The 22047-nt window shown below is 48.9% G+C and overlaps 1 protein-coding gene across 1 annotated transcript in view; it reads left to right on the forward strand.

The window, feature by feature from the left end:
• Positions 1-269: 269 nt before the first annotated feature.
• The window catches only part of LOC147625536 (golgin family A protein), a 74790-nt gene continuing 53012 nt past the window's right edge, over positions 270-22047 (forward strand). The window contains exons 1-5 of the mRNA XM_086817038.1: positions 270-674; positions 11289-11411; positions 11584-11772; positions 11875-11956; positions 12043-12107. Of these exons, the coding sequence (XP_086673164.1) occupies positions 381-674; positions 11289-11411; positions 11584-11772; positions 11875-11956; positions 12043-12107 (753 nt within the window). The 5' untranslated portion in view covers positions 270-380. The remainder of the gene's footprint in view (positions 675-11288; positions 11412-11583; positions 11773-11874; positions 11957-12042; positions 12108-22047) is intronic.

A 22047-nucleotide genomic window follows, 5' to 3' on the forward strand; every position in this document is an offset into this window, starting at 1 on the left:
AAGATAATATAGAGATGCACGTCTTTTGAGGCTTCCAAAATCAAATTCTACCCAAACCTCCTCAAACCTCTTCCTCCCCTTCCCGAACTTCCAAATTCTTGCCACATGGCAGCTTTGTGAAACTCTTCCTTAAGATAATATAGGGATAGAGATATAGAGATATAGAGATAGATAAGAGAGATAGATAAGAGAGAGATGCTTAAAGTTTATTAAGCATGATTATTTTCTTTGTAGTGCATGTTCTAATCCAAGCATTTAGTTTAGCAAAATTGCAAAACTTGGGAGACAGATCTACTACATTATTGGTCGCTAAATGCCAGCACTTTGATTCCACACCGGGGTCACTGGTCAGACAGAGTCGCTCCAGACAAGATCACTCCATGGCGGGTCTTCTGGCGTGGGCAGCAGACGTGGTGACAGGTAACGGCAACGCCCCCCTGCAGGAAGAAGGCTGCCCTCCGTCCTTCCGCATCCGTTTCAGCGCGAAGCAGCAAGATGAGGTCCGGCAGTTGGACGCCCGTGCTGCAACCCTGCAGCACACCATCCAGCACCTGCGCCAGCGCATCCCGCCCCCCGACATCTCCCGCAGCCTGCCGCAGCTCCATGCAGACTCCCTCGCAGCCCACTCCGCCCTCACCCTAGAGCTCAACGCCCACCAGACAACCCAGAAAGAGGTACTTACATACTTTTCCTCAATCAAATATTAAGAGCACTCTCACACAGGATAATAAGGAGAGGAGAATCATACTCAAGTGAACACTTCAGTCTCGAAAATCCTGTCTGTCGTTCTTTATGCTCAGATTGTATCCCTTGTTCGTTGAACACACACACTCTCTCTCTCTCTCTCTCTCTCTCTCTCTCTCTCTCTCAAACCAAGAGAAGCTAAGAAAGGAAAAACTATAAAAGGGCTTCATAAATGATGGAATTGGGGAATAAGGTCTCTTCAACAGCTGAATGGGCGAAGAAAAGGGAAATTTTGTATTAATTAAGGGTGAATCCATACTCCTGGACAAAGCCATTGTACTCCTTAGTGCTTGTGGCGAAAGCTTGGAGGAAGCAAGGGAGTGGGGTATTTTTACTTACTACTAAATGTTCCGATCTGTAGATTGGATGGTAGGTTCTATTTCTCTTAGGGGGAAGTGAATAACCCTTGGACTGGCAATAATTAAAGTAGAAAAGTATATCTTTTCATTTAGCAAGTAATTTGTTGTTGTTGTGTGGACGTTTCTAGATGAGGCCTTTTGTGTGTCTTGTGTAGCTTGGTTGTCACGTGCATACCTTCACCCGATGAACATGGACATGCACTTGGAGCTGCCTTTTAGGCAAGATCCAAGGATTTGTGTGGACCGATTGGGACAGTTTTTACAGCCCAATAGATGCTTGGAGATGCCTAGGACATGCACCAATGTAGGCACATTTATTGGGCACAATATGAATATGTTTGGTGACCTATGTGACGCATTTTATATGTGACACTACTTCGGATATTGTGGGCCCATGTGGAAGGTAGCTCTAACAGGCACCAGGTAGTGACATGTAAGCAACTGGATACCTATTCTCTTGCAAGACATGGTTTCTCCTGTGGAGCAGTGCGGGCTGTCGCTTGTGTCCAAAGCTCTACCTCTCGTACCTGCGAATCATGTAACGCACGGGACTGCTGTGTTAACTCCTTAAGGGAGATAGCTGAAGTAGGGATTCGGGAAGGGATCTCGGTGATGTCCTGATGGAGGACGGGGGGGGGGGGGGGGGGGGGGGGGGGGGGGGGATGTTTCTTGAAGAGGTATCCATTTCTCCAAGGCTTGAACATACCCACATCTGTTCCCCTTGTTGTGGTATGATGTGCATATTTCTGGAACATGGCGTTTGTGTCACCGTTGATAACTTGGCTTCTGGAAGCAGTCATTGTCGAAGAAACAATTTCTATAGGGGGCTGCTATTCTCTCTCATCATCGGAAATCGCCATAGTGGGAGTAGTTAAGTTCTACCATGACCTCAATAATTCCATCCACTATGTATGTGGGAGACGTTTCGGTCGCTTTTGGAGGCTATAAACAAACCATCCTTTGAGGGCCAGGAGTCACACCGGAATGGGAGCGCGACCGGTGTCTGAAAACCAACCGCACAAGTGATTGTTTTTTTTCCTTGGCTGAATCTCTTTGCCAAAAGGCAAAACTTTGATACCACTATAACATCGGATGCTTACAAAGAGGATTATACTTTGATACCACTATAACATGCGGACGCTTACAAAGAGGATTATACTTTGATAATGAATATTCAACACCTTGGTTCTTGACGATTGCACAATGTAGGAGAGGTATGATGAGTGCAAGAGAGAGGGGGAGAGAGAGAGAGAGAAGAAGAAGAAGAAAGACAAGGTACACCCGATTGGGTCCCAAATACCCTGTGAATGGCCCCCACCAAGAATTGGTGTTTTTGCTTTATTGAATGATGAGAAAAAGATTGAATTCTGGTTGTAAATCTGGAGCCTGTACTAGGTGACTCTTGACCTTCAAGTTCACCTTTTGCTTGGGATTCCCTTGGCTGTCCTGGGCCTTGAATACCTTCAGCACTTTGTGAATATGAGATGGTGAGAACCTAGACTTAGCCTATGCTTTTATAGTCCTGAATAATGCTGGTCGGTGGATTGAACAGGGGTCGGCCTGTTTATTGATTCTCCTTGACTTGTTTTATTCAGCCTTTAAATGGGCGCCTATTTCACATGTGTCTAGAGGCCCCTTTCTCATGCTGGGCAGCCAAAGTGGCTGGCTGCCTAGGGTAGGACTACCCATATGCTGGCTGACTTTTTGTGCTGGCCCTTTGCACCCCTTCTTTCAACCTTCCCAGGAACCATAAGAAGGGATGGCTGACTGGGCTTCAGCCCTTGCGAGGTTGGCTGCCTTGCTACCTAGGTCCTCTAGGCCCAGTCGACAGCATGGCCAGCCCCTCATGGGCTATTAGGCGTGGCCATGAGGCCTCTAGCTCCACAAGGAAGAGCAGAAAAACGCAGAAATGAGAGAGAGAGAGAGAGGCATATAACTCTGCTATATACACAAGAAAATCCCGGAGTACAAAGTGAATAGTGTGGGGGGCAAGGGGCCATTTTATATGGCCCCAGGTAGCTAGTCGAGTTGGCCTGCTGAAAAACAGTCGACAGCATGCAAAAACGCCCACGACCAGCTCTGGTGCAGTCGGCCAGCAGAGCAGTCGGCTAGGTTAGCACACCAAGTCGGGTCCCCAGTGTTCAGTCGGCCAGCATTTGAAACAGCCGACAGGCACAAAACAGCCTCCCACACTAGGAAAAAAATGGGAAAAATATGGAAAGTGGGGAAAAATGAGAAAACACCTAAATCGGGCGGGCACACCCACAACAGAGGCCTTGGTGTAAATATACAGACATGAGATGACTGCGAACACGCTCTTCATGTCCACTTCCTTTGATAGTTTGATGGTGGGATCCAATGGAGTAGCCACAGGGATAGCACCATCAGGAAAGCAGGAAGTAATGAGTTGAAGACAGTACTTCTGTTGGGACACAAAAATACCATTAGAATGTTGGATCACCTCCATGCCAAGGAAATATGAGAGAAGACCGAGATCAGTCATCTCAAAAGTTGGTTTCAGCTGTGCCATGATATCAGCCACTTTGGCTTGATGTGAACCAGAAATAATGAGGTCATTGACATACAGCACTAGGTAGCAAAACATCCCCTGATCAGTGTGAATATAGATATTGGGGTCACAGTGAGATGGTTGAAAACCTTGGTTGCGAAAAAATTTGTCGATGCGATGATACCACGCTCGGGGGCTTGCTTAAGCCCATAAAGAGCTTTATGCTTTGTCCTCAAACCCGGGGAGTGGAAAGCCCGGAGGTTGGTCAACATAGATCTCCTCATTGAGAATGCCATTTAAAAAAGCACTCTTAACATCCATCTGGTAGACTGGCCATTTATGGTGAGCAGCCAGATTGAGTAAAAGACGGATTGTTGTCATTCGAGCAGTGGGTGCAAAGGTCTCGTTGAAATCAATGCCTTGCACAACAAGCCAGGCTTTGTATTTGTCCAAGGTACCATCGGCTTTAAATTTGGTGGGGAAGATCCATTTGGTTTCAATGACCTTATGACAAGGGCGATCCACAAGGGACCACGTGCCATTATGGTCGATGCTTTGGAGTTCGAGTTCCATAGCCTATTTCCAGGATGGAAGTTTGGTAGCATCTTTTCACGATGTTGGCTCATCATGTGCCACATAGTTTGCGGAAAAAACAGAGGCAAAAGAGACACGAGGATTGAGCTTGGTGGACTGACGAGGACCGTCCAAGGGAGTATCATGAGGAAGCTTGCCAGAGTCACGCATGGTCTATTGGTACCAGCGGCGTAAAGGGTCCCTGGGTGGCTGTCGGGAGGAGGAAGGCTCCTCAAGAGGCGGAGGAATAGTAGACTGATTGGGTTCATGTGGCAAAGTCGGAGATTCTTGTTGGGGTGTTATTGTAGGATTATATCATCTCTAGAGGGTCTACATCATCTTTTTTTCATGCTTGTATTGGCCATTTATGAGGCCCTGCATTGGCATATCTCAGCAGAGATTATTCAGCAATTTTCTACCATTTTTGGGTATTTTTAAGGCATTTTATGTAGCATTTTATGCTACAGCCATGTTGTCGGCCTGCTACAGCTGGCTGACCAGCATCCTGAGGTAGTATATAAGGGCTGGCTCCCTTTTCCTCAGTTCATCTCATTTTTCAACATTCAGTTGAGGTCATTAGCAGCTGCTACTACTTCTCATCATTGTATAGCACCTACGGGCTTAGCATGCCATGTCCATAACGGTGCAGTTCTTGCGCTCGACCACTCCATTTTGTGAGGGGGAGTTGGTGGAGGTGAGTTGGCGTTGAATGCCTTGCTCTTGCAAGAACTCGGTAAATTGATGGAAGAAACTCACCAGCAATCCCAATTGAGACACCCATTTGGTTAGTGACTAACCGAACCCATGTGGAAAAGTATTGGAAGGCATCTGATTTATGCTTTAGGAAGTACACCCACATGTATCTCGAATAATCATCTGCAATCAACATGTAGTAGAGGGACCCATTCAAGGAGGGAGTTGGGGATTGCCCACTCAAGTCGAAATGAATCAACTTGAGTATTCCTTGGGGGCATAGTTACCAAGAAACGGGAACAGGTTGAACCCCTGGATGGGAACATTTTGAACCCTCGAAACGGGAACGAGAAAGAGAACGGCGAAATGCCATGTCAGCAAACAAAACTAATGGAGTTGTGAAAAATGTCATTTTAAATGATGAATTTTAAGTAGGATAGGCTAAAACTTTGAAAATTTTTGTTATGTATGCATGGTTGAGTGGAAAAAATAGAGGGAAAATGCATTTTTTTAAAACATTTTGCCCTTTTTTAACGTTTCGGAACATGGGGAACATTTCGAAACATCGGGGAACGTTTTCCCCCTGGACATTTCGAAATGTGGGGGAACGTTCCCCCATGTTTCGGAATGTCCAGGATTGGGTAACAGCATTCCCCCATTCCCTAGAGGGGGAATGACATTCCACTGTTCCCTAGAGGGGAATGGCGTTCCCCAGTAACATTGACTTGGGGGGCCCATCACTATTGGAGGGCTGTTGAGGTAAGAGCTCATAATGGTTCTCTGACAAAACTGGATCCTCCTGTGGCGTGCCTAGCAGCGCCGTTTTGCTCTGGAAGTCTGACGGTGGTTCTGCCTCAAACTGGTGGTCTGCCACCCTGTTGCACTGGGATCCTTAAGTGCCAGGACCTGGTGCTTTGAACCCTGGGGGCCGAGATGCCCCCCTCCCCCCTAATGAGGAGCTGAGCTGGGACCCGGGTGGGGTACTACTTACTGGAGGCACTCTTTGGACTCACGGCTGGGGACAAACAAGCTCTAGCAAGGTGTCCCATCTACTAGCAAATGAAGCATTGGCCGTGGAGGCCCAGAGTACTCATCCCTTTGCAAAATAGGAGCTCCACAGAGGCAAGGAAGTGATATGACATGAAGAACTGACTCGAGAGAGGCTATACAGATATGAAGAGAGGGACTCCCTACTGTCTGAGCTAGAATTGAAGTGGCGTTGGGGGGGGATCCCATCACTCTCCCGATAACACCACCCATCAATGGGAGGAGGGGAATGTATTCCTTTTTGAGATCTGGAAAGCAAAGGGTCGGATGCTGGGTCAAAGCCATGCTGCCACCTTGCAAAGAAGGCTCACTTGCATGACTCTATGCGATGCTGCAGGTGAATCAAACTCGACCTGGTAGCATCCCAAAGGATGAACATCAGTGATCTTTCCAAGCTCGTGGATAAGGCTTGCCTGCAAAAGATCCATGAGCTGTCCACGCACAGACCGGCTACCCACAATCTTGCAGACTAAGGTGGCCGCCTCCCAGGGAGGTGACTGTCGAAGCGAGGATATGGAGGTCTGTTTCTGAGAAGGAAAGGCAAGGGACAGCGCCAGGGATGAGGGAGTGGCTGCCATGGAGTCCTCCTGCAGGAGTGAAGACCAGAAGATGTTGATGTCAGAATACGCAGCGGAGATGATGACCAGATCTGGGAACACGAGAGCAAAACGCAGTGCAGAAAAATCACAGCACAAGAGAGAGAGAGATAGAGGTGTGTAACTCTGCTCTATATACACAAGAAGATCCCGAGAAAATGATACAAAAGTGATGGGGAGCATGGGGCATATTTATATGCCCCATAGATGCAGTCGGCCTGCGCTAGAGGCTCTCCACGACTGCATAAAGCAGTCGACCAGCAGCAGTAGCCTCCACGACTGTAGGAGTAAGTCAACCAGCCACCAGCACCTCCATGACTGTGTAAAACAGGTCGGCCAGCCATGGGGTGCAGTCGGCCAGCACCATGGGCTCCTGCCAACCATCTGGCATCCATCCACACCATGGAAAAAATGGGGAAAAATAGGGAAAAAATACGGGGGGTGAGGAAAAATGATAAAACACCTCATAAGGGCGGGCACACCCACAACAAAGGCCCTGGTGTATAAAAATAGAAAGGAGATGACTTCTAACAGTTGACACTCGTCACAGAAAATTTTTGCCTGTAAGCTAAGAACACCTGATGATGGGGAGGCTGAAGGGGATAGGGTTTGGGTGACGAAGAGGCTCAGGCTGGGGGGGGGGGGGGGGGGGGGGGGGGGGGGGCTGAAAAATGGGGGCTGAATGGCGAAGAAGGCAAGGAGGATGGGGCTGGCGGAGAAGAGGGAAGAAGCGGTGGGCTGAAGGCTCAGTGGGCTGAGATGGCGCAAAAGCTGGAAGGCTAGGGTGGGAGCTGTTAGAAGTCATCTCTTGTCTAGTTTTATACATCAGGGCCTTTGTTGTGGGTGTGCCCGCCCTTATGAGGTGTTTTCCCATTTTTCCCCACACTCCGCAATTTTCCCCTATTTTTTCCCATTTTTCTGAGGCTTGGGAGGGCTGCCAGGTGATGCCAGGAGCACTCTGAAGCTGGCCGACTGGATTTACATCAGTCGTGGGCTATCAGAGTGCTGGCCGACTTGTTCTGTCTAGGCGGAGGCATCTGTAGCTGGCCGACTGCTATTTTCAGCAGTCGTGGACATATTCCTCAGTCGTGGGCTTTCCTGATGCTGGCCGACTGCCCTCTAGGGGAGTATATATAGGTCCTCAGCCCCCATGCCTTATTTGTATCATTCCCCGGGATCTTCTTGTGTATATAGAGCAGAGTTACACGCCTACATCTGTCTCTCTCTTGTGCTGTTTTTCTGCCTGCGTTTTTGCTCTTGTGTTCCCAGATTTGGTCATCATCTCCGCTGCATATTCTGACATGGTATCAGAGCCTAGGCTCTAGATAGGTCTTGGGATTTGTGTGAGCAAGAGGGGGGCTGTTTTGTGGCTGATTGGTGGACTGTTCTGGACTGTTCGGGAAGAGGAGAAGCAAGAGGAAGGCGGGCTGATTTGCTGGACAGCCACTTGCAGGTATCAGTTCTTCTTTGCTCCCACCCACCCACCCTTTTCAGAGTACATCCCCGCTATGGCAGATCTGTTGGAGATGGCCGAGAGACATGTGAAGATCCCGACACTCCCCACGTTCCCGGTGGACCGTCAGTTGGACGGGAGCAACTACGGCATATGGAAGGTGATGATGGAATCCGTTCTGGAGTCCTACGATCTCGCCGATTTCGTCGTTGTTGGTATTCCACGACCGGAAGCAGAGGAAGGGGAGTTACCGTCAACCCGAAAGGACCGGGAGGCCCAGACACAGATGTGGGATCGTGTCAACGCCAGGGTCCGTTCGTTTATTTTCCTCAACTGCACACCACAGGTAATCAATCATGTAAAGCACATGACGCTGGCCAGAGGTATATGGCAGCATTTGGCTTCTCTGTACAATAGGGTATCACCCATGAAGAGGATTTCTTTGGAAGTACAGATGCAGGTTATGAGCCCTGCAAAGTCGGCGACGATGCGGGAGCATATTAACAAGCTACAGGCTCTTCAGCAGGAAGTTCTCCAGGCTGGGAAGGAGATATCGTCGGAGGACATGGCCATCACGTTGCTGTCACATTTGCCCTCTTCGTACTCAGCATTTTACTCCTCTTTGATTACCAGTGGCAGGCTCAGCACCATCACGTGGGAGGAGCTTGTGCCCATGGTCCTGGACCAGGAGGAACGATTTACGAACCCTCCTCAGGGTGGAGGTTCGGAGGCCTTTACTGGCCAACGGTCGAAAGGCCGTAACTCGGGCAAGGGGAAGGCTTCATCGGAGAAGTCTTCTGAGAAGATGTCCGACGCTGACCGCGAGAAACTAAAGGCAGAGAGGACCTGTAATGATTGTGGCGAGAAAGGCCACTACTGGAGGCAGTGTCCCAAGCGGAAGACCGAGAAGGGTGAAGACTCCTCAGCAATCATGAAGACTCCGGCTTTTGTGCACCTGGAGGTGATGGACACCGATGCTTCATTTTCTTCAGGCAGGGAGGAGATTGGAGGACTCTCCGCAACGGATACTCGGGAGTGGATTCTCGATAGTGGTGCTTCCAGGCACATGACTCCTTCCCGTTCCGGTTTACAGGATCTCTGCAGGTGTTCTGGTCATATTCTTACTGGGGATACGTCCACTATCCCAGTTCACAGTGAGGACAGGATGGAGATAGTTCCCGATGGCAGAGGGGGGAAGCATTCCTCCCAGGTGTTGTATGTTCCGACACTTGGTTTTCATCTGTTGTCAGTGCATCAGGTTTGCAAGACTGGCGTACGGGTGGAGTTTGATGAGCATTTTGTTGCTCTCCGGGACAAAGCAACAGGCCAAGTGGTTTGGGAAGGTGGAGTGGAGAATGGAGTCTACAGGCTTTCAGCACTCTCTCTCCCAGGTCCTCAAGATTGTGATGAGTGGCAGTGTGGTAATAGCTACTCAGGTGTGGACACGCTGCAGGTACGGGCTTTCCGAGACCAGGTGGTGGATAGCTTACCAGTAGAAGGCAGCAGTTGGCAGGAACTTTCCAGTACTGAGGTTGGTAGTTCTTGTGTTCGTGAGTCAGAGGAAGCTGAACAGGTCACTTATGCTCTGATGTCTGGTCGTGTTCGGGACATAGAACTTCCAGTAGTTGAGGATGTTCTTTCCACGGGGACCTTTCGGAAAGCCAGGCAGGTGACAGGTGTTTACTTGCAGAAGGAGGTGGTTTCTCCAGGCTTTGTGGTTCCGGATTCAGAGGGGGTGGTTGACAGGTTTCATCAGGCTTCCAGGACTTGTTTGTGCACCGTAACAGGTGTTGATCCTTGTGAGCAGTGTGATGTCTCGGTGACTCAGAAGCTGTATGGTTCATTGATCTGGTTGATGGACACCGGATTGGACGGGAGCTTCTTGATGAGGCGGTTGAGCTCATGGTTGCAGATGTCTCTTTGGGAGGCAGGATTGCGTTTCCTGTGGTTTCTGCGGCATGCGAAGGATCATGGACTCTTGTACACAGGAGGGGGATTGTTGGATGGAGTCCGACTCCGCGGTTGGAGTGACTCGGTTTGGGGAGGAGATCCGGACACGAGGAGATCTACTTATGCCCGAGGAGCAGTTTTACGGAGCATGAGGAGGTTACATTGCAGGTTTGGGCTTCCACTGGAGGAACCCATGGTCATCCAGAGGCACAGATTGTTGCTGATGACATCTTGCTGGAGTTCTGTTCGACGGAGGACAGTACGGTGGACCTCTTCACGAAGTCGCTCTCAGGATTTGCTCAGGCGGCACCCCAGCTCCCAGTGGTTGGTTACACAGCCAGGAGCTGAGAGGGGGTGTTAGAAGTCATCTCCTGTTTAGTTTTATACACCAGGGCCTTTGTTGTGGGTGTGCCCGCCCTTATGAGGTGTTTTCCCATTTTTCCCCACACTCCGCATTTTTCCCCTATTTTTTCCCATTTTTCTGAGGCTTGGGAGGGCTGCCAGGTGATGCCAGGAGCACTCTGAAGCTGGCCGACTGGATTCACATCAGTCGTGGGCTATCAGAGTGCTGGCCGACTTGTTCTGTCTAGGCGGAGGCATCTGTAGCTGGCCGACTGCTATTTTCAGCAGTCGTGGACATATTCCTCAGTCGTGGGCTTTCCTGATGTTGGCCGACTGCCCTCTAGGGGAGTATATATAGGTCCTCAGCCCCCATGCCTTATTTGTATCATTCCCCGGGATCTTCTTGTGTATATAGAGCAGAGTTACACGCCTACATCTGTCTCTCTCTTGTGCTGTTTTTCTGCCTGCGTTTTTGCTCTTGTGTTCCCAGATTTGGTCATCATCTCCGTTGCATATTCTGACAGGAGCAAGGGCTCCACAGGTGGGGTGAAGGAAGAAGGTGGGAGGGTGGGGGGTGCACACAGGCAGCAAGGAGGGAGGCAGCGGGAGGAGGCGGGAGATGGTGAAGGATGGGATGCGTGCAAGAAGGCGAAGGGCAGCGTGGAGAGGGAGGTGGGCGATGGCGCGAGGGATGGCAGGTGCGCAGATGGGGGGAGCTCCAGCCGCAGCTCGACGGTGCTTGTGCGCTGCTTTTCAGTATAACCTTCATGCATTTTTGTGCCACCTTGAATCTGCTTTATACTGCTCTTGCCATGTAGACGTAAAGGGAGAAAGGATCTTGCTACGCATATGAAGTGGGTTTCAACAAATAGCTTGCCATGTAACTTAAAGGGAGAAAGGATCTTGCTACGCATATGAAGTGGGTTTCAACAAATAGCCCGCGCATCATTAAGAATCACAGTTTGGTGTTTTATTGTTTGAAGTTCCCTGGATGGCTTTTATGAGCATCAAGCATGTTGCAGGCAAAGACCAGGGAAGCATCTTTACAGGCGGAGAATGCAGCCTACACCAAAGCAATGACATCTGTCCAACAGCAAGTGCAAGAGAAAACTCAAGAGAGAAATCAACTTGAAGCTAGGCTACAGGTTTGTTTGATCTTGTATGCCAGATCCTTATCAGCTGTATAGCTATCAGGAAGATAGTGTCAGACTTGCAAAGGCAGAATAAGGTTGTCTTTTATTTCAAAAAATCATGACAAATTTTATGCCTTTGAATGTTCATACTGTGTACCTTACGTTCATGGTGTACTTTTACTAGGAGTTGGGAAGAGAGGAGGCGATCTTGAGGAATAAAGAGCTTGATCACCTACAAAGTCCTTTTGCAGAAAAAGAGCGCACAGGTCAGTCAGTTCTTGAAGACAAGGAGAAAGCAGTTGTGTTACTCATGTCGTCTAGTGACAAGGCCTTGATGGAAGGGGAGGAGTTGCAAAGAACAAGGGCAGAACTTGTATGTGCTACCATGTTGCTGTCTAGCTTCGCTAAACCTCTGAAAGATAGCTTGTTTTCAGGAATTTTACCTTATCATTGATTTGTTTATTTGATGCTTCAGAAGTTATGGGAAGATAAGCTTGTAACACTTGAACAAGAGTGGGCAGTGCTACTACAGAACTCTACAAAATGGCCCTCTGCAGGTAGGATTAGATCATGTATATTCTTTGTTGTCCTTGTCTGCAGGGTTCATGCTATTGGTCTAATATCTGCATGGCTGACTTTGCAGCTCAACGAGAGAAAGAACTGGAGCGGAGATTGAGGAGCCTTTCAGAGCAGCTGGCGGCAAAGCAAGTATGTCATTAGTTGAAGTCCACCATGACTATCAGACGTATTAAGGGGGAGTTAGTCGTGCACAGATTACTGAATTCATAAATCACTGAATTTTTGAATTTGTTGGGGTGCGTACATATTTTCTCATTTTATGCATAGTAACAAGAAACAACCATGTCCTAGCCAAAAATATGGAAACGCTGTTTCTCTTAAGTTGCCGTTTTTGTTTACTGTTTCCTAATCTCCTGTGAAGGTTTCCCTGCAAATCTTTCCTTCAAATTTTGGATGTTTTGGGTCATAGCTGATTAGAGTCAGAAAAAGACTAGAAAATAAACTTGGACTTTTTGTGTTTAAATGTCGTACTCAGATGTATTGGTGCCAAGGATGTGGATGGTTTTTATATTCCTGATGAGAAGACCATTGCAACATCTTGATACTGATAATTTTCTACCTTAGTGAGGGAAAAAGTTAGTGCACACCCGTTGCACGAGGGTGCCATGTGGACATATCTATACTTATGTGCACAGTTGCAATTTTGTTAGAGGTGAGCACTGAGCATTTTGTGAGCCTTAGTCCAGGGATGAGTCGCTAGTTGCCAGCCAGACTGCGATCAGGCCAAACAATTAGTCCGTCAGGGCACTGCCCCCCATAGCTATGTAGTCTTTACTAGTGTTCAGGCAGCTTTTTAGGCCAAGAGTGGGCAATAGGCATAAGTGTGGACAATTAACATGGCCCACAAGCAGTTGGACAGCCCATAAATAGATGCTAGGCAGTGTGGGCTGCCTTCTTGGCAGAGGAGGGCAGTTTTTGGACAGGCTGACTGTCTCTCACCAGCAGTGATGGTGACATCACTTGGCACTATAGGCCCCCAGTGTGGCCTTTCCCTTCTCCCCTTGGGATGCAGTCTCGCTCCGAGAGCGGCAGCCATGGAGGGAGAGCACCCCCTTTCCTTCCTTTGAGCACTTTACCTTTACGGAGGGTTGTAATCCCTCACGGTTGGATGCTTCTTGTTAACTAATAGAAGGAATTTTTTTGGGGGAAAAAAATCATGCTAGCTCACCTCTCGGCCGAGCTCCTGCACTAGCCCGTGGTCTAGGTATGATGGGTGGATTTGCCCTTCGAGTGCTGGTATGGAAGAAGTCGATGAGAGCTCTTTGTGCTGGTCCTCCAGCAAGTACAGCTGATTTGGATCTCGCTAAGGACTCCCTGTGTCTACGGAGCTCTAGAAGAAAAAGTCCCAGGCATCTCTGAGCCGGGAAGTCCATGATCCTGGAAAGTGGTCTGAACCTAGCTCGGAAGAGGCAGTGGAACCTCCCCTGAATCTCATAGTATATAGGGCATCAGCATATGTAATGATCCTTTGTCTCGGGCTCTGTGTGATAGAGCTGGCATATCCTGTCCTTTGGTGCGGCCGCCTTGGGCCCATATCTGGCAGTCTACAGTCTTAGTTGGCGGGACGAGGTGCGTATCTGGCCGATCACACATCTCACCCCAAAGGATAGGTGTGTGTCCATGTAGCATGGGCGGATGATGAACCCATCCTCTATTAGGCATAGGAGGTGATCTCTGTAGAAGGCCATCTTCGTCCCCAGTGGATGACTAGGTGAACTCCATGTCCTCTGAGTATCCAGTCTGACAATGTCCTTCCAAGTAACCCTGTTCCGCTCTGTGCGGCTGAGAGCAAATGACGGGGCCTTTATGCTTTACAAGAACAAGGGGAGTGCCTCCATCTGCATACCGTGCATACCAAACCAAGTAGAGATGGAGAGGACACAGTATTGGGTCCCAATTACCCTCTGTAGGGCCCCCACCACGGATGGTGTATTTGCTTTATTAGAATGATGAGAAATCTGAAAGAAAATACAGCAATCTTGGATCTTTTCTTGGCTGGGAATACCCTGCCCTTGACCTGAATCCTTCACCTCTTTGCTTAGCACCCTCTTGGCTTTGTCTAGCCTCTTATGCTTGAGCTCTTCGTGGAGAATGAGATAAAATGAATGGGAACATGGGCTCTCCCTTTTATACTAGCCCAACTACAGCAGTCGGCCAGTACTACTGCAGGCGGCCAGCAATAAATGCTCCCATGACTAGAAATTGAGCATAAAATGCTGAAAATATTCACATTAAATGCTGCGTTTTTTTTTTCCTAAAAGGCTGGGCATGATGCACCTGCTTCCAGAGGGCTGGGACAGCCTTTGCCCACATTCCAAGGGCTGGGCAGCCTGTATGGGCTGCCCCATACCCTGCCCCATACCTGCCCTACAGCCATGCAAAGGCTGTAAACTCTTGGAATCTGCCTTTTGCTTGCCCTAGGGCTGTCCTACAGCCCCTTCATGGCTGGTGGGTTCAGTAGGGGCCTTCCTGGCCCTCATGGGGGTGGTTCCACACCATTCCCATGCCCACACTAAGATCTGGGGTAGCCCTATGGGCTGGGCCCCTTGTTCTAAACACTAACTACTCAGTGATCAGGCATCCGGTACCATACCAGATACACAGAATCACTTACATCATTCTAGAGGGAGACTCACAGCGCGGACTGGCACTGTTTCATGTGCAGGACAGTGCACACACCTGACCTTGGACTCATGTGCAGGACAATGCACACGTGACCTCGGATGATTGAGATGGATCCCTGGCTGACTTGTCCCGGACTGGGCTCACATGGGACCAGTTCACCATCCCAGGTCTTGCACCTTCTGTACAGAAATGTCTACGTGGCATCCAAGTGCGGGATGCACGTGACATCCCCTTCTGCTTAACTTGACGGAAGCTGCATAGCCTCCAAATAATCCGTCAATAATGCCGGATAGTCTTCGAAAAACTCTTTGTCGAGCCATTCCGCTTCATGAGTTCCTTGGTCCTGAAACTTCATGAGGAATTGTTGTAGTCTTCGGCCTGAGCGTCTTGGACCTCTGAAGGGGTTGGACCTGCATATGGCTTTAACCAACTGACATGAAATACATCGTGCATAGTCCAACTCGGAGGTAGCTTTAACTGCATAGACACCTCATTAATCTTTTTCCTGATGGGAAAAGGTCCGAAGCTCCTGAAAGACAACTTTGGGCATCGCTTGCCCACCTGCTTCAATCTTTGCTTCATAATCCGAAGATAAATCCAATTCCCTTCCGAAAACTTCATATCCCTTCGGTCTTTATTGGCCTGTTGAGTGTAGGCCTCTTGCGCTTTAGCCAATCTGTCTTTTACTGACTCTAAGATCTCCTGGTAAGACTCCGTCACTCTGTTCGCCTCCGGTACTGAAGACGAAGTCTTGGTTAACAACAATTGGAAAGGTCTTCCAAATGTTGCCTCATGTGGAGTCCTGCCAATAGCTGAAGAAAAAGAATCATTCAAAACAGCTTGAACTAAAGGCAAATACGATTCCCACTTACCTTGTTGATCGTGGACATAACACTTCAGCACATCAAAGGCCAACTGGTTGTAGATCTTTGTCTGGCCGTTTGTCTGTGGGTGGAATGCACTGGAAAAATTCAACTTAGTACCAAAATTATCAAACAATGCCCTCCAAAAACGACTGGTAAACTTGGCATCTCGATCTGACCCTAAGGTCCTAGGAATCCCGCCAATCGGGTACCAATGCCGAATTAACAACTGGGCAACATCCTCGGCAGTCACATTGGCCCTGCAAGGAATAAGCATAACAAATTTGCTAAACCTATCAACAATAGTTAAGCATTGCGTATTACGCTTAAATGGCATGGTCTTGTGGCATCCAATGCTTGTTCCCACTGTGTACCGAATTCCTCGGAATCCGCGTACGTGTGCTTCATGTCCTCTAGTCCTGTACCAACAAGGTCAAGTCTAGTGGTCTGAATTGTAGACACTTGTCCCTTCCTGCTCAAAGCATCGGCCACTGGATTGGCCTTTCTTGGAAGGTACTCAATCATACCACCGAACTGCTGGAATATCTGACTCCAGCGGTGTTGTCGATCACTCCACTGTGCACTTGGCATCGTCTGAATCCAGCGCAATGCCTAATGGTTAGTGCGAACCTTGAAGTCACGGCCATACATGAAATGTTTCCAATGTTTCAAGGCGTGTATCACCGCTAGGAGTTCGCGATCATAGACTGAATAGTTCTTCTCGGCGGGCAGTAACTTACGAGACATGTAAGCTACTGGATGACCATTCTGTTGTAAAACACCTCCGATTGGGATGTTACTCGCATCGGTGATCACTTGAAATGGTTCGTCCCACGAGGCAAGTGCTAAACAAGGTGCTTCTGACAAAGCCACATTGAGGTTCTGGAATGCCAACGCTCGTGGAGTCATTCGAATCTTTTGCCGTCTTGTCTTCACTCCCTTTAGCAGATCGGTGAGATCTGTCGAGAGGTCAGAAAACTTGTCGATGTGAGTGGAGTATGCTTGGCATACACCCACAAAAGATCTAATGTCATAGGCTGTCTGAGGTACTTCCCAGTTGATAATCTCGGCCACTTTAACCGAATCAAGTCGATTGCCTTCAGCACTAATTATATATCCCAAGTAATGCACGTGGAACAGATAAAATTCCGACTTCTTTTCATTGACGTAGAGCTCGTTGCTTTCCAGCAACTTAAGGACTTTCTCCACATCAACGTCATGCTGCTCAACCGTAGCTGAAAATATTAGTATGTCGTCCAGAAATATGAACACACACTTTCCAATCAAACCCCGAAAAACACGCATCATCATGCGGTTAAATGTAGCTGGGGCGTTCGTCAAACCAAATGGCATGACCACAAATTCATAGTGGGCCCGTTCTGTACGGAAGGCTATCTTGGGGATGTCCCCCTCCACAATCCGCACCTGGTGGTACCCACTCTTTAAATCCAGTTTTGAGAACACCTTTGTCCCATTCAGCCTCTCGAGAATATAGTCAATTCGAGGCATCGGGAATCTGCTCTTGATAGTCAGCTTGTTGAGTGCACGATAATCGACACACAAACGGGAAGAAGATCGGTGCTGCAAATGGCGACACGCTGGGGCGGATGAAGCCAGATTGCAACAATTCTTGGAGTTGGCGGTCCAACTCCGATTTCATTGCCTTAGAAAGGCGATACGGGCTGGGGAGGGAGGCTGTCCCGAAGAAAAATCTTCTGGAAGTTTTCATGGAGAACCGAGTACTTCTTAGAAGCACTGGCCACTGTCTGGGCTGTCTGGATGTAAATCATCGCACACTGTGCGCCTTTCCTGACTGCTCGCTTAGTGTGTAAGTGGCTTATGAGCGGAAAGTTCGGAATTCTTGGCTCACACTTAATGGTCACTGGGGCGTTTGACACATTCCGATTGATCTGGAACGTGTGCTTGTCCCACTTGACATCAGGAAGAAACTTGTGAAACCACTGAATACCCAAAATTATGTCTGCTCCTACAAGAGGGGCAACCATAAAGTCACGCACAAACTCTATGCCCTGAATGACTAACTTAGCACCTAGAGCTTCATACTTGACGCTCGTTGTCATACCTGTGCTAAAACCCTCAACCTGTTTGTCCACTGATGTTAGCTCGAAACGGGCACGCCTAGCGGCCTGTTCCGTGACCACATCGTCCGTGTTGCCGCTGTCAAACAAGACAACGACTCTCTGGCCACCTATGAAGCCAAAGGACTTTGAGCAATTCGTTGCGCTCATGCTCCTGGTCATGGGCGCCCTTCTGCTTATCTTCGAGCTCCCGGCTAATATTTGCTCCAACTAAAGCACCGGGGTGTGAAGAACTAGGGGTAGCCGCTGGGGTCTGTGTGGGAGCTGAGCTCACCACGGAAGCTGTGGAGGCGGCGGCGGCCTTTGGAGGCTTCTTTGGACAATCTCGAGAAGTATGTCCTTTTGTATGACAAAAGAAACATCTACCCTCCTTCTTGTACTGAGAAAGCTCCTCAGCACTCAACTTGCCACCTGTCTTGCCTGCCTCCGCTTTCTGGTCTGGAGTAAGCTTTGACGCATTGTTCGAGTTCTTGGAGCCAGAGGCTCGCGGGCTCTGTCCTGGGGAAGATCCCGTCTGGTTCTGGCTTTTGCCGCCCGAGGCGGTAGCCTTTGGAGAAGCCGGCTGGGAAGTCTTGGGCTTGCCACCATTATGTTTCATTTCTGCACTCTGCGCAAGCGAGAGTGCGTCCTCAAAGGTGGCTGGCCTAAACATACGCACCTCCCATTGGATTTGCGTGTCCAGGCCATACAAAAACTGCCCTTTCTTGTCGGTATCAGATAAGCCTAATTGCAGACATAAAGTCGAAATTCTATTGGCAAACTGAAGGACTGGTTGCGCGTTCTGACGCGCTCCCCTGAACTCGTCTTTGAGTCGCTCAAGGTAGTGGGGGGGTAGAAACTACTGCTTAAGGTCGCGGACAAACTCGTCCCACACACAAGCTGCCATACCTGCTCTGGTGTGGGCATGAGCCCACTAAGTCCACCAAGGAATGGCCTCACCTTCCAAGTACCAACTGGCTAAGATCACTATGTCAGTATCTGTTTTCCTAACTGCGGCAAAGTAAGCTTCAAATGATGTAACCATGAATAAAGAGTTGTGGGATCGAGTTTACCATTATACTTACTAAAGTTCATTTTCTCGGGAAAATGATTTGAGGGCGCCGCCGATGTCAATCTGGCGTCCAAAGCTCTGAGGTAACGCTCGTGTTCCACGCGTCGCATGGCTTCGTCTTCTTGTTATTGGATCTCCAATGCACACATCTGCAACTCAAGCAAAGAGCTTGGTTGCGGCTGTGACCCCGCGAGAGGGTCCCTGTGTCGAGGATCTGGTATCTGGGATACGGAAGGAGAGGGAGGAGGAGATGGAAAACGCGACGCTGGAGAGCGGGTACGCTCCTCCAGAGCCAAGATCTGCGCCTTCTGCTCATCCAACTTGGCTGTCTGTTCTGCGATTCCTCGCATCATCTGCTCGAACATGTCTATGACACTCAAGGCTGGTGCCCTAGCTGGGCTGCCTGGTGCACTTTGGTCCCATGGTTCTTGGTCTCTCTCGTCGTCGAAATTCGCCATAGTAGGAAAATGCAATTCCTTTCTGGAACGCAATCTGACCATCCACTATCTGTGTGGGAGATGTCCGGAGGCTAAAAACCAACCGTGCTTCGAGGGACAGGAGTCACTCCGAAAGGGGTAGTCCACCGGCGTCTAAAAACCAACCACACGAGCGAGAAAAAATTCTGGTTTCTTTGCTGAATCTTTGTACTTGAAGTAGGCTCTGATACCACTGTAATATGCGGAAGCTTCGGAGAGGAATCGGTGACTTCAATACTCAGAAATCAGCACTCTTGTTGCGACGGATATTAACGCACAAACTGAAAGGAGAAGTGCAGAAAATAGAGAGAGAGAGGGAGAGATGGAGAGGACACAGTATTGGGTCCCAATTACCTTCTGTAGGGCCCCCACCACGGATGATGTATTTGCTTTATTAGAATGATGAGAAATCTGAAAGAAAATACAGCAATCTTGGATCTTTTCTTGGCTGGGAATACCCTGCCCTTGACCTGAATCCTTCACCTCTTTGCTTAGCACCCTCTTGGCTTTGTCTAGCCTCTTATGCTTGAGCTCTTCGTGGAGAATGAGATAAAATGAATGGGAACATGGGCTCTCCCTTTTATACTAGCCCAACTACAGCAGTCGGCCAGTACTACTGCAGGCGGCCAGCAATAAATGCTCCCATGACTAGAAATTGAGCATAAAATGCTGAAAATATTCACATTAAATGCTGCGTTTTTTTTTTCCTAAAAGGCTGGGCATGATGCACCTGCTTCCAGAGGGCTGGGACAGCCTTTGCCCACATTCCAAGGGCTGGGCAGCCTGTATGGGCTGCCCCATACCCTGCCCCATACCTGCCCTACAGCCATGCAAAGGCTGTAAACTCTTGGAATCTGCCTTTTGCTTGCCCTAGGGCTGTCCTACAGCCCCTTCATGGCTGGTGGGTTCAGTAGGGGCCTTCCTGGCCCTCATGGGGGTGGTTCCACACCATTCCCATGCCCACACTAAGATCTGGGGTAGCCCTATGGGCTGGGCCCCTTGTTCTAAACACTAACTACTCAGTGATCAGGCATCCGGTACCATACCAGATACACAGAATCACTTACATCATTCTAGAGGGAGACTCACAGCGCGGACTGGCACTGTTTCATGTGCAGGACAGTGCACACACCTGACCTTGGACTCATGTGCAGGACAATGCACACGTGGCCTCGGATGATTGAGATGGATCCCTGGCTGACTCGTCCCGGACTGGGCTCACATGGGACCAGTTCACCATCCCAGGTCCTGCACCTTCTGTACAGAAATGTCTACGTGGCATGCAAGTGCGGGATGCACGTGACACATATACCTCCTCTATATTTGTCTCGGCCGGCTCTCTCCTTGGTCTCCTCCTATGGTATAAGCTAGGACCCCAGATGAGAGAGAGAGAGAGAGAGAGAGAGGGAGAGAGAGAGAGAGTTATATTAAACGTCTTCAAAAGACCCAGTGGGTCTATGAGACCAAAAGTGATACAATAGTGTCCACGTAATCTCATCATGAAAAAAAGAAAACTCAAATCCGAGCCATATGATACAAAGTGGGACCATCATCATACAACCTATGGAGCTAACGCCCCGGTAGGGGGAGGGGGCCGTCAAGGATATCGAGCATGGGGTTAGCCTGTAGAAGGTAGCATAATGTATCCATGATGAATACTGAACCGTGGAAAAGAAAAACTAAATGCAACTAGCAACATAAGCTAACATAGCCATGTGATTCTACATGATGGTCATACGGTAGAGTGCAAACCAGCCATAGCATCTCCCCTCTGTGATGAATCATGATGGGAGCTTTCCATCCTAGATCTACAGTTGTTAGCTGGAGGGATAACGTCTTTGAGATCTGGGGCAGGTGGCTCTCAAAAGGGATCGTGCTCACTCATTGGGACACCCTGTGTACGGTGAGGCTGGAGGATCACATGCGTGCGTGTAGGCTGTCAGAGACCTGATCGGTCATGTTAGAAACAGAGAAAGACAGCTATATTAACGTCTGCAATAGACCCAAAGATGTCTATGAGACCAAAATGATGTGTACATAGTGTCCATGAAGTATGGATGAAATAAGAAAAAGCAACAGTAAACTAAAACTGAAAACTGAAAGCTAAGATCTCAGACTCTGAGATTATAGAAGATGAAAAATCTAGATCCTTCTATGCTAGGTATAGGGCACAATAAGTGATGGGATATGGGAGAGCTGAATAAAGACAGTCAATAAACCCTGTATGTCAGGCAAGGGCCCATCCAGGATGTCCATCATGGGTGATACAAGAAGTCTTGAGATGTCAATAGTCTGCTGTGAGGATGAGCTTGCTCGATGGTGGGGCAGGATCTCATGAATCCGGGGCTGATGATCTGGGGGGTGGTCGGGGTCCGATGGGACGAGGGTGTCTAGCTCTTTGGAGTTTGTGTCCCCGATCTGATGTGACTCCCATGGGCGTACTGCAAGGGGGCACTGTGGTATAGGCTCTTGTATCCACTGTGGTGGGCTCTAGTGCCTCCTTTTCCACCCCTCTAGGCTGGAAAAAACTGGTGAGCATTGTCAAACATAGTGCTCCTCCGTCTCAAACCCCCGTCTGACAGAGTCTACATGTTCAGCCTCTATCCTCAGTCTATGGGATGATACCCTAAGTTGGCCAATGGCTATCCTCATAGCATGGGACATGAAGGCATCGAGATAACTTTTTCTCTAAATGAAACCATCTGCTGTAAGTCTCAGGAAATGATCTCTGTAGTACTGCATCTTGGTAGGCAATGAGCCTACCGGTGTGATCCATGTATTACATGAATATAGCCCCAATAGATCGTATTGGATCACCCGGTTCCTGTCCTCATGTGTAAGCGTGATGTATGGGGAATGTGGATCATAGTCCATCTGTAATCCATGTACCTGAAACCAGGTGAGTACTGTGCCATACCAAGATGAATGCTCTCCTCTGGCCACTATCTGCTGTGA

The sequence above is a fragment of the Cibotium barometz genome, chromosome 23 (genome assembly GCF_041138505.1).
Source record: "Cibotium barometz isolate CiBa-2024 chromosome 23, ASM4113850v1, whole genome shotgun sequence".
NCBI classification, from domain to species: domain Eukaryota; kingdom Viridiplantae; phylum Streptophyta; class Polypodiopsida; order Cyatheales; family Cibotiaceae; genus Cibotium; species Cibotium barometz.